The sequence below is a fragment of the Phragmites australis genome, chromosome 4, assembly GCF_958298935.1.
Source record: "Phragmites australis chromosome 4, lpPhrAust1.1, whole genome shotgun sequence".
Lineage (NCBI taxonomy): Eukaryota > Viridiplantae > Streptophyta > Magnoliopsida > Poales > Poaceae > Phragmites > Phragmites australis.
This window is the reverse complement of record NC_084924.1, coordinates 9,387,875-9,409,450: the sequence shown is the minus strand read 5'-3', so window position 1 is coordinate 9,409,450 and position 21,576 is coordinate 9,387,875. Positions and strand designations below refer to the sequence as shown.

General features: G+C 43.9%; 2 protein-coding genes across 2 annotated transcripts; one reads left to right on the top strand and one right to left on the bottom strand.

The window, feature by feature from the left end:
• Positions 1-688: 688 nt before the first annotated feature.
• On the top strand, positions 689-5,803 carry LOC133915605 (coatomer subunit alpha-3-like). The gene is made up of 3 exons (XM_062358818.1): positions 689-1,154; positions 1,773-2,267; positions 2,717-5,803. The coding sequence occupies exons 1-3, from the start codon at positions 947-949 to the stop codon at positions 5,668-5,670; spliced, it is 3,657 nt and encodes a 1,218-aa protein (XP_062214802.1). The 5' UTR covers positions 689-946; the 3' UTR covers positions 5,671-5,803.
• A 5,737-nt stretch (positions 5,804-11,540) lies between these two features.
• LOC133915604 (HMG-Y-related protein A-like) lies at positions 11,541-12,721 on the bottom strand. Its single transcript, XM_062358817.1, has 2 exons — positions 12,547-12,721; positions 11,541-12,436 (listed from the first exon to the last, which is right to left on the bottom strand). Exons 1-2 carry the CDS (start codon positions 12,616-12,618, stop codon positions 11,840-11,842), a joined length of 669 nt encoding a protein of 222 aa, XP_062214801.1. The 5' UTR covers positions 12,619-12,721; the 3' UTR covers positions 11,541-11,839.
• Positions 12,722-21,576: the final 8,855 nt, after the last annotated feature.

The window sequence follows — 21,576 nt, the reverse complement described above, 5'->3', positions numbered from 1 at the left end:
AGCTCCTGTAGCACTAGATCCATGGTGGATCGAGGTGACGAGCTCCTTTGGGTTACCAATGCTAAGCAGGCAGCATATTGCATATGAGAGAGAGAGGAGGTCGCTAGAGGCATGAGATTTTATGGCGGTGGCCATGGAGTAGATGGAAAGAGTTGGGGGTGAGGGATTTGAGAAGGAATACAAGTGTGATATGGTTTAAATTAGTGTATAATGGTATATTTCTAAGAACTTTAACTTTGTAGGGTCGATTTTTTGGATTTTAGAAGCGTTGATATTTTTTTTAAATGTATGGGTTAATTACAATGAGTAAATTTTATAAAACTATAGATATTTTGATAAAATTATTGTAAAAATACAGATTTAAGTAATAATTTTATAAAACTACAGATTTAATGTCAATTTTATCGTAAAACTTCATATACTTTAGTAAAATTATTATAAAACTACAGATTTAAGCAACAAATTCACAAAGTACAGATTTAGCGTCAATTTTATCACACAATTATAGATTGTGGAGAAAACATTTTTAATCCCATTACCATAAAAACCGGACATACTTGCGGTCTCACAACAACTACGAATTGCAATTTACCCTTCGGGACGACTTTAAGCCGGCATTACGGTAAGCAAACGCCTCGCTGACAACCGGGCGCATCCTCTCCAACGGCCCATATCTCCATACCCCGGCATCCAACGGGCTCGCACCCCTCCCACCACCTCACACCGCCGCGAGGCTCATCAGATCTCCTCCGAGATCTAAAACCTCTCTCTCTCCTCCCCCGCCCACTCCATCCATTGCAGTATCACATTTCTTTCTTCCCCCTCTCTCTCTCTCCTCCCTCCTCTTCCCAGATCCACCACCTCCTCTCCTCCGCTCCTCTCCGCGGCTAGGGCTAGGGGGCTAGGGCTTCGCCGCCGTCGTGGCCGGGGACGCCGGGCCCAGAGGATGCTGACCAAGTTCGAGACGAAGAGCAACCGGGTGAAGGGCCTGAGCTTCCACCCGCGGCGGCCATGGATCCTGGCGAGCCTCCACAGCGGGGTGATCCAGATGTGGGACTACCGCATGGGCACCCTCCTCGACCGCTTCGACGAGCACGACGGGCCCGTCCGCGGCGTCCACTTCCACGCCACCCAGCCGCTCTTCGTCTCCGGAGGTAATCCGCTAGATCTCGCCTTGGCTCGCGCGTCCTGTGCGTGATTCGTCACGGGCGGCTATGGTGTCGCGTCGCATGTTTAGCCCAATTCTATCTCTCTCTCGGATTCGAGGCATGCGCGCGAATACGAGGCCGTTAGATGTTTGTGCGATCCGTTGATTGTGTAATCGTGGACGCTTGGACTTGACTTGTTTATAAATCCTATTCACGTTTGGTTAGGAGTGGCGGTGGTAAGGAAATATAGTTGGTAGGATGGGTTGGTCGGATCTGGTATTTGTTTTATCATCTGTGCTTACGATAATCTGTTTGATAAGTATTTCCTACCAATCCTTAGTGTTTGATTTTTTTCTGTGACTGGATTCGCTGTGCATTCTGTTATCTCTTGAAACATGAGGTAGAATAGAAAATGAGACAAATACATTCATATTAGCACACACTGAAACCAAAACGATTGCTGTGATGGTGCCGGCAATCATAGAATTGAGACTAATGAAACTAATGCATACTTTGGCACATCTACCATTGTTACTTGTAAAGCAGCTACCTATAGGCTTTGGACATGAAATGTTTGAACTCATGGATTTTTCTAAGATTTTCGGTTACTTTGATGTGATGCAGGTGATGATTATAAGATTAAGGTCTGGAATTACAAGACACACCGCTGCCTCTTCACACTTCATGGGCACCTTGACTACATTCGCACTGTGCAATTCCATCATGAGTATCCATGGATTGTAAGTGCTAGCGATGATCAGACAATCCGGATCTGGAACTGGCAGTCACGCACCTGTGTGGCCGTGCTGACTGGGCATAACCACTATGTCATGTGTGCATCTTTCCATCTCAAAGAGGACCTGGTTGTATCGGCATCACTTGATCAGACTGTACGTGTCTGGGATATTGGAGCTCTGAGGAAGAAGACAGTGTCACCTGCAGATGACATCCTCCGTCTCACCCAGATGAACACAGATCTGTTTGGAGGTGTTGATGCAGTAGTGAAATATGTCTTGGAAGGCCATGACCGTGGGGTCAACTGGGCCTCATTTCATCCCACGTTGCCACTCATTGTTTCTGGGGCAGATGACCGGCAGGTGAAGCTATGGAGAATGAACGGTAATAGTGTTATCACTTCCTGAACTTCTCATATTTTGTTTCTTCTTTTGTGTGTAGTTGAACAACTATTCAAGTTTGTATTATTTGATATTTCCACATGCCAGAATTGTGAAACAATATATACTTTTTAGTCATGAATCTTTGTTTGTTCTGTCAACTGATCTTACCTTTACAAAACTTTATACCATTTAATTCTTAGTATGTTGTGTGCTTATTACAATATGATGTAACTTGTTGCTAATGCAAGAGATATATCATTGTTAGTAATTTGTCGTTTTTTGTTTATATTTTAATATCACATGTGAAATGGCTATTGGAGATTTGGAGGTGAAGTTTAGCACACACTATTTTGCTGCACATTGGTAGGACTTAACATATTTGAAAAACTATACATGCTTATATTGTAAATATTTGAAATATAATAATTTGTATTTGCTCTTTATGGACAGACACCAAGGCTTGGGAAGTTGACACTTTGAGGGGGCACATGAATAACGTGTCCTGTGTGATGTTCCACGCAAAGCAAGACATCATCGTATCTAACTCAGAAGACAAAAGCATTCGCATTTGGGATGCCACTAAGAGAACTGGTATGCAGACATTTAGGCGGGAACATGACCGTTTCTGGATTCTTGCTGCTCACCCTGAAATGAACCTTCTTGCTGCTGGTCATGACAGTGGCATGATTGTGTTTAAATTAGAGAGGGAACGCCCAGCTTTCTGTGTGAGTGGCGACACCATGTTCTATGTGAAGGACCGGTTTCTCCGCTTCTTTGAATACTCCACCCAGAAGGAAGTTCAAGTGGCTCCAATAAGAAGACCTGGATCAGTCAGCTTAAACCAGTCACCCAGGACACTATCGTACAGTCCAACTGAAAATGCTGTCTTGATTTGCTCTGATGTTGACGGGGGCTCATATGAACTCTACATGGTTCCTAAGGATTCTGCTGGCAGGGCTGATTACTTGCAAGAGGCAAAGAAGGGAGCTGGTGGTTCTGCTGTTTTTGTGGCACGCAACAGGTTTGCAGTCCTTGAGAAGAGCAGCAATCATGTTTTGGTGAAGAATCTTAAGAATGAAATTGTGAAGAAAAGTCCCCTTCCAATTGCGACTGATGCAATTTATTATGCCGGGACCGGTAACTTGCTGTGCAAAGCTGAAGACCGGGTGACCATCTTTGATCTTCAGCAAAGGCTAGTCCTTGGTGAGCTCCAGACACCTGCTGTTAAATATGTTGTTTGGTCCAGTGATATGGAGTCTGTTGCACTGCTGAGCAAGCATGCGGTGGTTATAGCTAACAAGAAGCTTGTCCATCGCTGCACACTGCATGAAACCATCCGTGTGAAAAGTGGTGCCTGGGATGAGAATGGTGTGTTCATTTACACTACACTGAACCATATGAAGTACTGCCTTCCCAATGGGGATAGTGGGATCATAAAAACCCTTGATGTTCCTATTTACATAACGAGGGTTGTTGAGAACAACATTTCCTGCCTAGATCGTGATGGAAAGAACAAACTGATTACAGTTGACGTGTCAGAGTACATTTTCAAGCTCGCCCTTCTCCGAAAACGCTATGACCATGTTATGAGTATGATTAAGAACTCCCAGCTGTGTGGGCAGGCCATGATTTCTTATTTACAACAGAAAGGTTTTCCGGAAGTTGCTCTCCACTTTGTGAAAGATGAGAAGACTAGATTTAACCTAGCTCTTGAGAGTGGTAACATCCAAATTGCAGTTGCTTCTGCAAAGGAGATTGATGACAAGGATCACTGGTACAGGTTGGGAATTGAGGCCCTGAGGCAGGGAAATGTTGGTATTGTGGAATATGCATACCAAAGAACAAAGAGTTTTGAAAGACTTGCTTTTCTGTATCTTATTACTGGTTACTTAGACAAGGTGGGTTTCATGTGCAAAATTGCTGGGCAGAATAACAATTTGATGGGACAGTTCCACAATGCATTGTATCTTGGGGATGCTAAGAAACGAGTTGAGATCTTGGAAAATACTGGACAGCTACCTCTTGCTTATGTTACTGCTTCCACTCATGGACTCACTGAAATCGCCGAGAGGCTTGCTGCTGACTTAGGCGAAAATGTTCCTTCTCTACCTGAAGGAAAATCTCGCTCACTATTGATTCCCCCTGCACCTCTCACAGCCTGTGGTGATTGGCCATTGCTGAGGGTGATGCGCGGTATATTTGAGGGTGGACTGGATGCTACTGGAAAGGCTGAGTTTGAGGAAGATGATGAAGCTGCTGGTGCTGACTGGGGTGATGAAGACTTGGATATTGTTGATGCAAGTGAGGTGGTGGCAAATGGCGGTGATGGTTTTGATGTGGAGGAGGGTGAACCAAATGAGGAGGATGGTGAAGAAGGTGGTTGGGACCTGGAGGATCTGGAATTACCGCCTGAAACAGAGACTCCAAAAGCTGCTGGCAATGCTCGCTCTGCTGTCTTTGTTACTCCTGCACCAGGCATGCCTGTTAACCAAATTTGGACTCAGAAATCTTCTCTTGCTGGAGAGCATGCAGCAGCAGGGAACTTTGACACAGCAATGCGGTTGCTTAGCCGCCAGTTGGGCATCAAGAACTTTGCTCCCCTGAAGCCCTTGTTTCTTGATCTGCATATGGGCAGTCATTCATATCTGCGCGCACTTGCTGCTGCTCCCGTTATATCAGTTGCTGTTGAGAAAGGTTGGAGTGAATCTGCAAGTCCTAATGTGAGGGGACCTCCTGCACTTGTTTTCAGCTTCTCACAAATGGAAGACAGACTCAAGGCTGCCTACAAAGCCACTACCGAGGGGAAGTTCCCCGAAGCACTGAGGCAGTTCCTTAACATCTTACATACCATTCCTGTTATTGTGGTGGACTCACGGAGAGAAGTTGATGAAGTGAAAGAATTGATCGAGATAGTGAGGGAGTATGTTCTTGGTCTAAAGATGGAACTCAAGAGAAAGGAATTGAAAGATGATGTGACCCGTCAACAGGAGTTGGCGGCTTACTTCACTAACTGCAAGCTTCAGAGAGTTCACATGAGGCTTGTGCTTGCAAGTGCTATGGCTCTTTGCTTCAAGCAGAAGAACTATGCTACTGCAGCACACTTTGCGAGGATGCTTCTTGAGAATAGCCCTAGCGAGGTCCAAGCAAAGAAGGCTCGACAGGTTCTGCAAGCTTGCAAGGATATGGATGACACTCACCCACTGAACTACGACTTCAGAAATCCATTTGTTGTTTGTGGCGCTACATTTGTTCCTATCTATCGTGGCCAAAAGGATGTTTCCTGCCCATACTGTGGATCCCGGTTTGTTCCTTCTGTCGAAGGGCAGCTTTGTACCATATGCGAGCTTGCCACGGTCGGGGCAGATGCTTCAGGCCTCCTCTGCTCCCCTACACAGTTCAGATAAGCGATGGTAGTTAGAGCTCCCCCATATTCTTTCTAGTGTCTTAAGTTCTAAGACCATCATATATTTTACCAGGAAGTTTACCGATTGTAAGGAATAAGTATAATACATGGTTTTATTGAGTTTTTCTTTTTCACTTTTTGCTACCTTGATTTTTGTCTGCCTTGAGGCTGCTGTTACACTTGCCATATGCTGAAGGACTTCTGATCAACCCATGGAAGCTATGTCCGGACATTGATGTTTCATGTATGAAATGTTTCACTCTTCAAAATTCTTTTTCGATGTCGTGGCGTTACATTCATTCTGTGTGATCTGGGCACTTGTTTCTTGATCTGCTCATGGGCAGTCATACGTATCTGCGTGTGCATGCCTCTTGAAATTAGTGAATTAGCTAGTGCATGTTTGCATATGATAGTATTTTTTAATGTTTCTATATTGTTTAAGGCTTGCTTCTTTGCGTTTTTTTGGGGGAAAAGATAAGACGTGTGCAGATGAGATTTGCTCCCAGCATCTAGCTAGTCCATGCTGTTCCATACATGTTCGAGTTTGAAGAAATTTGTATGGTGGATTCCCGTGATTTATAAATTGTACCAGCACATTAATATGACGTGGGCTTCTTACAGAATTCTCTGATCATTGCAATAATCTTTTTTCTTCATACGTAATCTCTTCCTTGAAGTAGCTGATATCTTGCTACCATTGTTCACTTTGTGACAGCACAGTAAAAGATGATTACCTATCTTACATTTAGTGCGCATTCCATTTACCAATATGATAACCACGACATGTTTGGCATAGCTTAATTTTAGCTTCTGGCCCTACCCAATCAAGTCTGAGATAAATCAAGAAGAGCTTTTTTTTTTTTTGCATAATAGACAATGATCTCGCTATATTCTAAGTATGTGACTTAGTGTTTTTTTTTTTTGCCTGACAAATTTGGTAGCTTGTTTCCAGTTTTCCAGCAGTAGTTTCATGGGGTGCCTGTACATAACAATATTTGTGTGCTGCTTGTGAATTCGTAGTGTGATTACAAGAAACAAGTGATCTTGGCTGTAATTAACATTTACTGTCAAGCTTTTCTCATTCTCCTTACGAGGATTTGTGTGGTGCGGATCAAAGGCTTCTGACATTTGCTGCAGACATGAAATATGCTGCCTGCATCATGCAACTTCTAATTTTACTCCAAAATTTTTGCAGTCAGCATCCTGTAATACTTGTTTCTTTCGTCTCAGTTTCTATCTAAGGAGTATTTTCATTGATAACATATCCACCACCACCACCTTTTTTGTCTGCTAATTTGTTATGTCCACTTTTGATGCATTGAGGTCCTATATGTTTCTCTTCCCTGACACACCATGTTTCATGCTTCCCCCCAGAATCCATATATGGTCAACGCATAAGGATGTTGGCGCCTCCATGTATTACATTGACTGCATTGCAACATTGCACAAGATCGACAAAGGTGCTTTCGGGTACGGGTCCTACTTCTGTTTATCGCCGATGGACAAGTTGTATTACCCAGACATGACTGTTGAGGACAAGTGCATTAAGGAAATCCGACTGCGGTTGGTCGTCGCACATCAGAACTTTGTATTCAAGATTGTGGGCAAGGATGGGGCGGAGGAGCATGCTAGACGTGAACATGTCGGTGACTCATCGGAAGCTGCAACGACTGTTGCGTGAGGTCCTCAGCGCTTGCACATCTGGCTGCAGGTTGAACCGTCATGCTAATTGTTTCTGACTACTGTTATGTCATCACAAGATATTGGGACTGGAACTGTGTTGCAATTTTAGCTCAGACTTTTTTTTTAAAGGTGAAGAGAGTTTTATTTCATCGAGCAAATAAAAATATCCCAGTCTTTATATTATGACGTGCATTCAACCAAATATTACAACCAATTTGGTTAAAATATAGACTCTGTTTACCGCATGAGTCACCAACATAAACAAAAGGTAGGAAATTTAACAAAGTGTATATATTCATTTTTAGTACTTAATCTATTGCTAAACCTCCACCTAAACTTTAGGTGGATGTTCATCGTTGTTGTCTCCAACATACGACATCCCGATTGTATTGTGGTACGAATCTCCTCCTTTTGAAGCAATGACTAAAACCTAATCCAATACATACTCCCGTAAATAACTTGCATAGAAAAATGTATATTTGTCTTATCAAAAACCACACATTTCTGGCTAAGTCACATTGCCTAATAAATGCCAACAGCTCCAATAAAAATTTATATCTTAAACCTCTTCCTTAACCCATTTAGCCAAGATCCAAACATATTAGAACTACTAGGGGATGAAGGCCAAAAGTAACCTAAATTGTTCTCCAAATGAACTCAAGAGACCACTATCAATGAGATGAGCAACTGCCCCCTTAAATTGTCAATCAGCTTCCCTCTATCTATTAAAATAGCTAACATATCCACTACTAAATAGAATAAAACCGCACGGATCTCCTTGTCTTAACCCTATGGTTTGAAAGAAGCGTCCAACTTCATCATTTACCTTAATTCTAACACTTCCTCTTGTTACAAATTGTTCTACTCGGGAACACCATTGCTTAGAAAAGCCTTTCATCTTAAAGTTTGTTGTAAAAAGGACCATTTGACCTTGTTATAAACCTTTTCAAAATCAAGTTTAAGGATAACTCACATTTAACTTTTTTCATCTGCATTTCGTGGAGAATAACCATGCCTTCCAAAATATTTCTACCTGGCATAAAAGTAGTTTGTGATGATCTAATCAAATTCCACGCAACTCCGGTTAGCCTATTTACATCTTTGTGAAGATTTTAAAACTCACATTTAGGAGGCAAATAAGCCTAAACTGTTGAATTTGCGAAGCATCTTTGTTCTTTGGTAGCAATGTGATGATTCCAAAATTGAGGCTAAATAGAGGTAAAGTTCCTTTATGAAAGAGTGCCATCAAGTCCTCTTTGATGACCTCCCAAAAGACTTGATAAAACTCCCCAGAGAATCCATCCGGTCCGGGTGCTTTGTTATGTTTCATTTAAAATATTGTCTCTTTCACCTCTTTTTCCATAAATATAACTGTCAATATCTTGTTATCAGTATTTAAATCCTAGACGTATCATCTATACAGTTTTCACTCATAGAAAAATCCGCACCGTCCAAAGGTTCAAACAAATCTTGATAATAGTGAGTTATATACGATTTTAATTGTTCATCTCCTCGGATGATTTCATCACCATATTCTAACTGAAAGATACGAGTCTTCATGTGCTTCCCATTTGCTACCAAATGAAAGTATTTTGTATTGCAGTCGCCTTCTAATAACTTAGTTGTTTTGGCGCGTTGGTACCATCTAATTTCCTCCTCTTACAATAGTTGGAACAATATTTCTTTCAAACGATGCTTCAAATCAACCTCATGTGGCTGTAATAAATTTGCTTCGGCCTTTTTATCTAAGTCATTTACCTTCTCTAGGAGCTCATGCTTTTTTTGTTGTTGTTGGTGCCACTAATGTCCTTCGCCCATCCTCTCAAGAACTGGTGAAGACGACATATTTTATTCTGCCATCTTTGCATTGGAGAGTTCCCCCTATTTTCATTTCGCCAAACCTTAGCCACTAGCTCATAAAAGCCTTCCCAGGTAAACCGACTAAGTTTAAACTTGAGCATATGTTGTTTGTTACCGTGGGATGCATGACCCGAGTCAAGTTGTAGTGGTGTATGGTCGGAAATGAACCTTATTAGAGGCTCCACTATTACATTAGGATCCTTAAGCTCCTATTTTGTTCCTACCAAAATTTTATCTAACTTTTCATATGTTGAAACCGGCATCGCACTTGCCTATATGTATATTCAGCCCGATAACTCAAGCTCTCTTAAGTCTAACCCATTTATTACAGCGTTAAATAAAGAGGACCATCTATTATTATACCTATCATTACTCCTTTCATATGAGTTTCTGATAATATTAAAATTCCCTCCGACTAAAAGAGATACCGATTCTAATCGATACGTATGGACAAGTTCAGTTAGGAAGCATTCCTTGTACTCTGGTTGTGCAGGATCGTAGACGGCCACTTAGAACCCACTCGAAACCATCATTTCTATTCTTTAGCTTAAACTTCACATAGAAGTTGTTATAAGAGATGGTCCTAATGTGAAAAACTTTCAAATTAACTCCTAATAAATGCCTCCTGATCTAACATGTGGGTTTGTCCAGCTCCATAAATTTTTTTACCCCCCACAAATATGGTTAAGTTCAGCATCTAATAGTTCTTTTCTAATAATCTCTAATATAGTAATAAAATATAGTTGTTATTCAATTATGGTCAGGTAGGAATCTAAATTTAGTCAAGTTACAAAAACACCTACTATTTTAAAAGATTTTTTTTTCATTTAAAACCATTCGACTGTTTTTTAACCGTAACCCCAGCTCAGATTTGTACGAGTCTGTCCTGCATCTTCATGTGCGTTTTGGGTGCTGTTACCTTCTCGATGCCTTTATGAGCAAATTTGTGAAGGAAAAAACACGCTGCCGCTGCCGCAGAGATTTTGCTCGGCAGGCTGCAGCTGCTGCTTACCTAGCTGCTGAGCGCGCAGGTAGGCAGGAAGAGGTATGCAGAGATAGGCTCGAGATTCAATTGAGATTCTCAAATATTCACTCGCAAGATGTTGAGCTAGACCGAACAAATTTCATAACGTTGCAAAGACGGATCTTACTCCATTTTTTTTTTTTTTTGATAGCAGATCTTACTCCATTTGGTACCAGAGATCTCACATTACTCGAGGAGATCTCGAACGTTGCTTTCCAATCAGATAGCTTCAATAGAAAAGAGATGGTACCGTGCCTTCTCTTTGGCAGGTCAAGGGAATCCAATCCCAATAGGCGATAACCGACCGCCTCAGGGAAATATTCAGTCTTCGGAACATATGCCACTCGGCCCACTCCATCCGTCCCCCTTCTGCACTTTGCTCAGAGAAACACCACATTCTCCAGAGAACTCGACTCAGTATGATGAGTGAACCGGCAGGAACATTGAAGATGACGCACAAACAGCCTGTCAGTGTAGCCAGGCCAAAAATTCCCAACAAACTCCGTTATTTTCAAGGCGTCCAACACCGAAGCAATTTACTCAAGGTAAGACTCAAGTAAGTAAGACTAATCATAATGTTAAGCTAACATGACCACACGAAAGCAGCACAGCAACGGCTGCAACAAAACTTTCCCATTCCCAGTATGAAAGTAGCGTAACCGATAAGCATCGGACCGTGCTATGCTCAGGCGCCTACCTGGCTACCTGTAGCTTCTATGCTACCTTTTGTTGCCGCCATGAACCTAGGTCTGGCGGTGTCACCATCGCCAGGACCGACATCTGATCATCGTATCCGGTGGAGCACCGCTTATTTGAGGCGCTTCTCCGCATCAGCGGATCACACATAGGATGGACTTGGAGCTATATGTGAGTATTCATGATTCACTCTAGTTCAACTTAATTAACAAAATGACTAGCTAATTAATTAAATTGAACTAGCGTGACACATCCCTAATCACATCGTGGCATCATCTTTGTGAAAGCACAGGTGATAAGGGTTCATTCAACAGTTCATCTATGACTACCACCAGCTAACATCGACTTGGTAGATCAACAATCCAACATCCTTGCAGACAGTGCCACAGATCGAAACAGGCAGATTGATAGCCCCGGCAATAGAACACTTCAACAATCTACGTCTACAAAAAAGAGGGGATGATGTGCAATTATGCAGCAAGAACAAGCACCCACCAGCATCAAAGTCACTGCGAGATCACTGGAAAAATTCTTGCCTGATAACAACTGCTGGGCTGTTGGCTGAGCTAAATAAAAGCAGATGAGTGATGAATCAAGACAAGACTGGCAAATGAAACGATCAGACTAACTGCATTGCATTGCGCGAGCGCGACAAGGAGATACAAGATACACCGCCGGAGCCAAACCCTCCGGCCACCACCAAGAGTAGGTAGCAACACTACGAACCACACAACACACCGCCGGCCACCACCGCTGCCGCCCCGCCTCGACTCAGACTCCTGCCCCTACACGCTCCCCGGATTAGACAACAACACGAACTGAGAAACCCCACATCAGACCGCAGCTGGAACAAGGGCAAAATGTTAGCTAGCGCTTGCTCTCCGCCGCCCCGGCTGGCGAGAGCTCATCACACGAAGCCGACCTCGGCGAACTGCGGGCGCGGTTTAGCCGTCGTCGGCGCGCCGGGGCGCGGCCGCGGCGCCATCATCCCCTCCGGGAGCGGGTTCTTGCGCGGCCGCCCCCGTGGGCGCGGGATCTTGGGCGGCGCGTGCGGGTCCCGCGGCTTGGGCGGGCGGCCCCGCCGGCGCGGCGCGGCGGCGGGGGAGTCGGCGGCGCCAGGCACGCCGAAGGGGGCGGGGAGGGCAGCTCCCGACCCGGCAGCGGGGAAGCCCGGGGGGCGCGCCTTCGGGGGCCTGCCGCGCCCGCGCTTGGCGGGCGGCTGTGGCACCGGCAGCGGCGCCTCCTCATCGGGGCAGTCGTCGTCTTCGGCGGGGGAGTCCGGCGCCGCCGGTGGGGGCGGGGGCGGGGGCGGGGGCAGCGCGTACTTCCCCCCCGCGACGGCGACCAGCTCCCCGGCGGCGGACATGCGTGAGAGGTGGGCGGCGACAAGCGCCGGGTGCGAGGCCGGGAGGTCGCCGCGGGCCTCCGCCTCGATGCGGCGCGCGATGGCGGCCTGGCTGGAACCGTTCTCCTCCGCCAGCGACGCGATCGCCGCCACGATCATCTGCAGCACCAACAGCCTCAGGTCAGTCAATTCGGCAGATCGGGAAGGAGGCGCAGATCTGGGCGAAAGGAGCATAGGAGGTAGGGCTCATAGGGAGGAAGGGTGCTTGCCTCGGGGTAGGAGGGTGGCACGAGGTCCGAGGAGGCGTGGGGCGAGTCGTCGCCACTGGATGAAGTGGCCATGCCTTCCTTCCTGGCTGCTGGCTGTCGCTTCCTCTCCCTCTCGGCGTCGCTGTGCGCGTGGGGGGGGGGGGGGAGTGGGAATTGGGGGCGCAGCGCACGGGAGGGGAGGGAGGGACGGGTCCGCGACGCGGATCTGATGAGGGGGGCGCTGCGGGAAGGAGTGCAAGTACAGTTTCGACAAGGAATCTGTCGGGTAGTGTGGTACCGGGGACCGGGCCGCGGCTACTCGCTCCGCGGCGCGCTAACTAACCGGTTAGTCCGGCCCAGCGCCTCGGCTCGGCTCGGTCGTCGGTCGTGGACCGTGGTGGCTGACCACGAGGAGTGTCGTGGAAAACCTATGGTGCTCACGAGGAGAAAGGGAAGTTTGGAGTGAATTCTAACGGAGGAAAAAGGCAAAATATTTTCACGAGGGGGTTGCAAGGACTTTTGTGGTGGTCCAAACGGAGGAGGGAGCGTAGAAGCTGGTGTCGCTCCACCTCTAGAACCATCACTTCTGGCGTGCATATTTATCGTGTTCGTTTCTAGAATCACCACACCTTATTTAAATATCGTATGTTGTCTAATCTAGATAATCATTATAGTAGAAAAAAATCAATCATATATAGTGAATCTGATATTGACGGCATTGCTTAGATGAGGATGTCAATATACGAGTGTGTGAAAGAGAAATGATATAAGGTGCAGTGATATGATGTTGTTTAGACAAAGATGTGGAGGTGCCCCATGCTGTGAGTCTGTGATTGTAGCATCTACTAGATAAGTAGTCAATATTTTGATAATTAATGACAACCGTATTATTATAATTAATATATGTATTTTATTAAAATATTAAAAATTAATTTCACAATAATGAGTGAGTTTCTTAGTCCCTAGGGTGATATAATGGACGATCAAATGACATATACATCAAGATTAAGAATCTTCTAATTCTATGTGTCATAAGGACATGAATAATATTTAGAGTAGTTTAGTTCTTTTTTCTTAATCTTTTGACCGTACTATAAAGGGGCTAAGAGTTGTAGCTTGACTCAATTGAGTCTAGACAAGGTTGAAAGCATACTTGTGAATTATAGCACTAGATAGCTTAAAGAAGTCTATGGTTAAGATATCGAGAAGCTATAGCTCAAGAATACTTGAATTGGAGGAGCTTTAAAAAGTTTCAGTACATCAAATAGTCTAGCATTACCAGAGATGAATACGTTAGAGTATTTCTCGGATCAAGGCAAAAAGATCTTAAGTACACCGGATGGTCCGACGATATAAGACTTATGAACACTGAAGTATTTTTGTGGGGTGACGTAGCACTTTTCGTTTGAAGTCCATGCTGTATATTCCAGCATTAATGAGAGGCTACGCTGGAGCATTTTTTGCTGAATGAGTTTCAATAGGGTGTTTGATGAATATGCATATCGGATGGTCCGACGTGTACACCAAATTTTTGAAGTCCGGCTTTCGTAGTTCTACACACCGGATGATTCGACGTATACCCGGAGGCTTCGCCGAAGTATTTAACAAGCTTAATGGCTAATTGATAGCTGACAGTCATGAGTGGTTGAAAAAGGATACACACTGGATGATCTGACATGCACTAGCTTACACGCGTCGGAACATCCGACATTCACAGAAAAATGGGACAGTTTGATAATAGCTAGATTTGGACCTCTAGCCTATAAATATCTCCCCACTCGGTTTCATTCCTCTCTCTTGCGACCTAGAGGAGTTAATACATTGTGTGTGTCATCTAGAAGTAAGAGAGAGCACTTGAGTTGATTTCTAAGTCCCTAATTGAAGATTAAGGACGTCATTAGTCTTCAAGAATACCAAGTGTGCATCTAGCTGTAGTTTAGACTTGATATTGGTCAAGTGAAGCTATTATCTTATTACTCTTGGTGGTTGGTAACACCTAATCGATTTTTGGTAATTGGAGGTGTATCAGTGAGTTCTTGGAGTTCTTGTGAGAGTCTCGGAAAGAGCAATGTGCTTGGTTTGATGCCCTCTAATTCGAAGATAGATAAGTAATACTCATAAGGGAGCACTTGAGCCTTGGTGACTCAATGGGGAGCTATATCCTTGGTGGATGCTCGAACGAGGACTAGTGAGAGTGCAAACTCCTCGATACCTCAGGAAAAAATTGATATTCTCTTGTCCTTCTATTTCCTTTCTTGCATTTACTTTGTACATTTCATGCAAGCTTTTAATTCCACAATTTGATTAGTGTCGTTACATGCTTGTGTAGTTGTCTTGCTCTAGCTTGTTAGAGTAGTTGTTTTATATTACTTCTAGGATAAGGTTGCTACTTGTTCTAGTTCTTGGTTGAAGCGTTTTTATTTAGTGCCCAATTCACCCCCCCCTCTTAGACCATTAGATCCTTTCAGTGATTAAGGTGGTGCAGAGGTGTGATAATGGTAAGTACATAAATTGATTGGGTAGTTGTTCAGTAATGTATTTTTAGGAAACAATACAATACCTGTTCTGGATGTCTCCCTCAGTTAAATTCAGGTTCTCTAACCCTCCAACAGAGTTTTTAAGTATGCTCATAACAGATGTGCTTGACTTTGCTTATATGCATTATGTCCATAAGATTCAGGAGGCCTGGGTCATGTTGTTTTTGTATCCTCATATGTTTTGTCATGCGGGGTGAATGAGTCAGCTTGTGGTTATGCTCAAGGACAATGCGGTTGAAGAATGTTGGACCCCCTTCCTTTAATACCATTGCATGAACCATTGCCTTGCATCCTCTCCTCATTGAGGTCTTCTCTCGCATGCGGTCCACGCCAAGATTTGTCTTGTGCTTTCCCTCGAACGAGCAATTATACTCTTGACTAAGGTCCCACCTTATGTTCTTCTTTATTGGAAATCCAACCATATGCACATATGATTTGTAAAATATAAAGGCATTGTCTAGGTGGTACAAATTTTTGATGGACTCTCTCATCCTACACACAGTCGTTACACATAAAACCAAAACAATATTTTCATCCAATAAGCATTCTGTAGACAAAAATCAATCATGTTGCATGGAGAAAAACAACTACTCACATGGATGTAAGTTTTATTGATTTTAGGTGTTTTCATTAGTTCAAATGACACAGCTTGCAGAGGTGTCATAGTCGTCTTATACCTTAGTGGATCTACAAGCCACGAAGGACTCATAGCTAATGGTTGTGCAACTGTGATTTCAGGCGAAGTCAACAAAGTAATTTCAGGATCTCCCCTAGCTATTGTTGATGCTGGGGTGGCTTGTGGAGCGACGTCCGAGAACTGCATCATTTCTGGAGATACAGCTGCATGACTACTGACTAGGTTGGGGCTGGACCGGTTTACAGCAGCACAAATCACCGACATCTTACTAAAACTAGTTTTCTTGAAAGGGAAATGATACAATCAATGTCCATGAATGTATGTAGTAGACAATCTAGCTCAACAAATACTTTTAATTTAGCACCATCCCCTGAGGAATGGTTAACTACTAAATGTATGTGGCAGGCACAGATACTCTTCGGCAGCATGACTACCGATGACTACTAGGCAATTTATAGAGCAGGTAAATTACCGAAGACTACTGATAGAGCAGGTAAACGATAACTACCGAAGACTACTGATAGAGCAGGTAAACCATGGCTACCGACGACTATTGATAGAGCATGGCTATCGATGACTATTGAAGAAAAACATATGGTTACCGATGTTGTCCTCCTCAGTAGGTGTCAGTGTGCTCGATGCCGCGAGCTTCCAGCTACCATTGTCTCACCGTAGAGCTATAGCTCTAGCTGGAACTACCGACGAATGATGTCGTCGCCGATTCAACCTCGTGGTCGTCAATTGCAGGTAGGAGGCGGTAGAGCTCCAACTACCGACAAAACCAATGAAGGAGGTCACATGCAGCGTCCTAGGAGGAGATTTAGGTCCAGTAACCGGCGGTTCACGGATTGCGGTGGGGTGGTGACGACTACCGATGGCTCGGAGGTGAAGCTCGCTACGCGGCAGGGCACGACGACGCTTGGTGCGGCGGGGCTCGGCACCGTACCCGCGGCGATGAAGCCTGGTTTGTTTGGGTGTCTGCACAGGAGGTCGGGGTATTAATTATGTCAGGTTGGGAATCTGGGTTGGGTTCAATAGTGGTTGCGGTTGGGTTAGGTCTGGTTGGTTGGAGTTGTGTACTAGGTATATATAAGGACGACAATTAGCTAGAAATTTTATACATCTATACTTTCATAAAATGAAAGAGTTGTGCCAGAATCAAACGATCTTCACCATCCACCCGAGTTTGTCAAACGGTCACCATGCAAAGACTCTCCCGGATACTTCTTCCAAAAATACATTTAATCTCACATTAATTGCATTCCACATCTATACGTCTAATATTTGTCTTCCATACATTCTAAAAATACACTCAATATCTTATTATTTGTCTTACATACCTAGATATATAATAGTTACCTTCAATACATTACTATATCTTGAATTGATTCTATGTATGTAAAACATGTGTGCAATTGCTAGTTGTAGAAAAGAACGCCTTGTTAGACATCCGATTAGTAAAAAGTTAATGACATTTATTTTAAGAAATCAATGTTGTTAAAGAAACTAAACACAAGGTTACTTGGCTACGGAGTACACAGGTACAGACCTTTCCTTCAAGGTTAGGAAGTTTATAAATGCGAAACAAGCTATGCTTGTCGGAGGAAAATGTAAAGTTTCCATACTAAAAGCAACACCATTCCAGATTATTGGATTTAGTTCCACATCAAAAATTCATAATAAGAGAGCATGATATAAAAAGTGCATGGTTCCTCACATATGAGGCTAGTTTTATATGTGGAGTTGGTTTATTACCTTGGTTGTGGCTTTGGTTGGGCTTATGCATATAGCAGGCCCATTGAGATTTGAGCTAGGGGCTCCGGCTCGTGGGTATAGCGAACTAGGCTAGATTATTGCGTGCCCTAACAAGTGGTATCAAATCCCAAGGTCGATAAATCCGAAACGTCTTCAGGGTCGCATAGTTGTGGGTAAGCCCGAAACGTCTCTAGGGTCACACAGGCTGTGTGTGATAGAGTAGATTATTGGATTTAATTCCACATTGAAAATTGATGATGAGAGAGCATGACATAAAAGGTGGATAGTACCTCACCTATCATGCTAGTTTTTTGGATTGAGTTGGCCCGTGACTTTGGTTGAGCCTGTGCGTATAGCATGCCCATTGAAATTTGGGCTGAGCACTCCGACTCGTGGGTACAACAAGCTGGGGAAGCTATTGTGTGCCCTAACACAGAGTGGTTGATTCATCATTACCAAGTGCCAACAAAACTGAGAACCAAGCCTAGGCTTAGGTGGTTAATGGAGGTACTTTACTCCCTACCCACCAAAGTGAAAGTGCATCTAGCCCCCCTAGTGGATTTTGGTGGTTGAATGACAAAACAATTAAATGTCTGATAAGTTTGTTGAGCTTGAATACGTTTTTACTTGCAAATGACAAAGTAAAGCTCATGTCATATAAAGTATGCAAAAGCAAAGAAATGACGAGCAAAGATTAAAAATAGCAAAAGAGACAAGGATGAAAGTGCAATTGTATGGTCCCATTGGTTGTTTCCTTGCATAATCATAGAAAAATTGAAAGTGTGTAAAGATTGTTCAAGATTGCAACACTAAGAAGAAAGGTGATCAAGCGCTTAGTATTTCAAGAGCCTTGCAAATCAAGGAAGATTTAGCTGAGAGCTTGCTTGGTCACAAAATTAGTATCTTGATCAAGAAAGAACATAAGTGATCAAAGGTTTAGTTGATCAAGAAGAGTTTATATGGAAGCTTGCTTGATCACACCATCAATATGAAGAAAGATATTGAAATGAAGATTAAGTTGAAGAAATAGAATACATGAGTGCATATTGATAATGAAGAGATATGTGATCAAGAGCAATGGTAAATCAAAGGAAATTGCAATGATAGGTTGCTTGGTCACATGAATGGTATTCTTAATAAAGAAAGAAAAAAGTTGATCAAGGGCTTAGCAATTTAGGAAAAGTCAACATGGAAGCTTGTTTGATCATAAGATTGATATAAAAGCAAATATTCAAGTAATGATCATGTTATTTTAGAAATGGAATTCAATGAATGCATATTATTGATGTGAGACTATGTGTGACTCAAGATGGCAAGATGGTGAAGGGGTGACAAATGGCTTGGCTATGAAGGACCTTGCGAGTGGATAAGGGCAAGCAAATGGCTTGACGCTGAGGGACCTATGCGATGGAGAAGGAGCAAGTATTAGGCTAACGTCGAGGGACCGATCAAGGCCATAAGCAGTCATATGTTGTCAAGCATCAAATAATTGTTGAATCATAAGGTTTAAGGTGGATTGAGGATGTCAAGTTGATTCCTGATCATATGTGTTTAAGAATCCCAAGTCACAAGCTCAAGAAGGAAGTGCTCAAGAAGAGACAAGAAAAGGTTGCACCCTCATGAAGCGAAATTGAAAAAAAGTAGCAAGTTGACCAAATTCAAGAGGTTGAAATAGATTTCATATTTGACCTTGAGTATAGGTATGCCGCTCTATCAAGAGAGATACGATATAGAATGGTTTGACAAGTCTCGGTGCTTAAACTAACCAAATCCAAGTACTAACTTGAGAGAAACATATGTCATAACACTTGCACCTTTCTGACTGTAATTGCTAGTTCTTGTGTATGAGGTATTCACACCCCTCCCCTTCATTTGGAGGTGGTGCTAATGCTAATGCTAGTGTTTCTCATGTCCACAACTAAGTTAAAGGTTTGTAGAGCTCTTCCCAACCCCTCTTTGTGAGGTGTGTGCGTGATTTGCGAGAAATCCTAAGAATTGGGTTGAGAGATTGGTGTTTGAGAGCACAAGAGAGAGCAATACATCCTTGAGCACTTGTGGGTTTCATCAAGCAATTCGTGAAATATTTGTTACTTTTGGAGGTGAAGCCTACTCGATAGCTAGGCATCGCTCGGCGACCTCTCGTGCTTGTGGTGAGCCGCGAGAAAGTTTGTGAAAGTCTATCTCGCCTCTGCAAGGGAAGAGATAAAGCTAGTGGATCGAGGAATGCAGTTGAAAGAGACCCGACTCCTTGGAGCTTCCTCAACGGAGACGTAGGATTAATGATGGTGGATCCGAACTTCGGAAAATAAATCTTTGTGTCCCCACTTCAGTTTGTTTACTTTAGAGTTCTTGCTTTGATTTGTGCTTTCCACTAGATCTACTTGGTTGTGCGTACTTATGAGTGCTAGTGCTTTGTGGATCAGATAGTGGACACCTTCAGACGCATATCACCAAGTTTGGTTTGAGCTAGAACTCATTAGACATAGTTTACATTCGAACTTCCTCTATTTTTGTGAAAGTCGGGGAGAAACGGATGTAACTTTTTCTGTAGATGTCCGTAGAGTAAAAAACGTTGAAATCAGAGTCCGTATACAAAAGTTATGGCCATTTAACCGAAGACACTCCGAGTCAACTAGTTTTTATGTCTATTGTGAAATTAACATTGGTGACGGGTCATAACTGTGACTCGTCACTTATGACCCTCGGCAAAATAGTTAGAAGGATCTTTTATCTGAGTCTCTTCAGGACGCCCACGAAGTTGAGGTGGTTAGGTAGATATGCGCGTGAGGGGTCGTCGTGAGTTCGATTCCCACGGAACGCACATTCGAAAAACAGCCTAAAAAATAGGTAGAGACACGTGGCGAGTGGTGATAGGCCTGAGTTGGATTAGCTTGGGTGATATTTTTTTTGACTTTTTTTCACGTCCAAAAAGCGCGAAAACCATATATCAGTCATAAGTGACGGGTCACAAACAAGTCATAAGTGATGAGTCACAGTTGTGACCCGTCACCAATGACCTTAATAAGTGACGGATCAAGTTTTGACCGTCACCAATGACCTTATTGGTGACGCGTTCGGGATGACGGGTGCGGGACCTGTCACCCATGACGGTTATGACCCGTCACCCTTATCCATTTTTCACGTAGTGGGTAATGGTTTAGCATATAAGATTTCTCCCCTATTTGTTCTACCAAACAAAGTATGCAATACGTTAAGACAAGATTTTGAGAAATCAGCAAATTTAGCTCATACCTCACTTAGATGGCATTTTTAACACGGGACAAACTCACATTATCATCATAACAAGAGGTGTCAACCAAATATCTAAATAATTCTTTAATCACCACCAAAAGACAAACTCGTGGTGTGACTCAAAAATTTTCATACATACGCACACACTAGCATATTATGGCCTAGATGCATAAAGGTAATACAAGAGTTCATGAAGCAATGTACCTTTGTTCTAAGCCTCACAATCTTCGTTTAGGTGAAGATGACCCAATAGCTTGTATATGATCAATTTTGAAACTCATATGCTATCCTTCTTTTGATATCACCTTGATTTACTCATAAAGACGAGATATCATCAAATTACATAAGCTAGTGTCGGTGTATTTAGAACCAGGGGTCCCTAAGTCCCGAGGCCAGGCCGGCCCTCCACCACATATCACCGCCCTGCAAGGTAGGTAGAAGCTAAGTCCCGGGAGAATGTGCTCGGGGCCGCCGCTTCTGGTTCCCGAGCACCCTAGTTCCCCGATGATCCGCAGAGCCCAAATACCAAGAAGAAAGTGCTCGGGAGAGAGTGCTCGGGGCTGCACGTGGCAGCTCCCGAGGACTCGGTGCCCCGAAGGTCCCAGCAAAGTGCTCGGGAGAGAGTGCTCAGGGCTGCACGTGGCAGCTCCCGAGGACTCGGTGCCCCGAAGGTCCCACCGAAGTGCTCGGGAGAGAGTGCTCGGGGCTGCACGTGGCAGCCCTCGAGGACTCGGTGCCCCGAAGGTCCCACCGAAGTGCTCGGGAGAGAGTGCTCGGGGCTGCACGTGGCAGCCCTCGAGGACTCGGTGCCCCGAAGGTCCCACCGAAGTGCTCGGGAGAGAGTGCTCGGGGCTGCACGTGGCAGCCCTC

Coding starts and splice junctions, on each gene's coding strand:
- LOC133915605 (XM_062358818.1), top strand. CDS start 947: ATGCTGACCAAGTTCGAGACGAAGAGCAACCGGGTGAAGGGCCTGAGC. Junction 1,155..1,772: donor GCCGCTCTTCGTCTCCGGAG/GTAATCCGCTAG, acceptor GATGTGATGCAG/GTGATGATTATAAGATTAAG. Junction 2,268..2,716: donor GAAGCTATGGAGAATGAACG/GTAATAGTGTTA, acceptor CTTTATGGACAG/ACACCAAGGCTTGGGAAGTT.
- LOC133915604 (XM_062358817.1), bottom strand. CDS start 12,618: ATGGCCACTTCATCCAGTGGCGACGACTCGCCCCACGCCTCCTCGGAC. Junction 12,437..12,546: donor TGCCACCCTCCTACCCCGAG/GCAAGCACCCTT, acceptor TTGGTGCTGCAG/ATGATCGTGGCGGCGATCGC.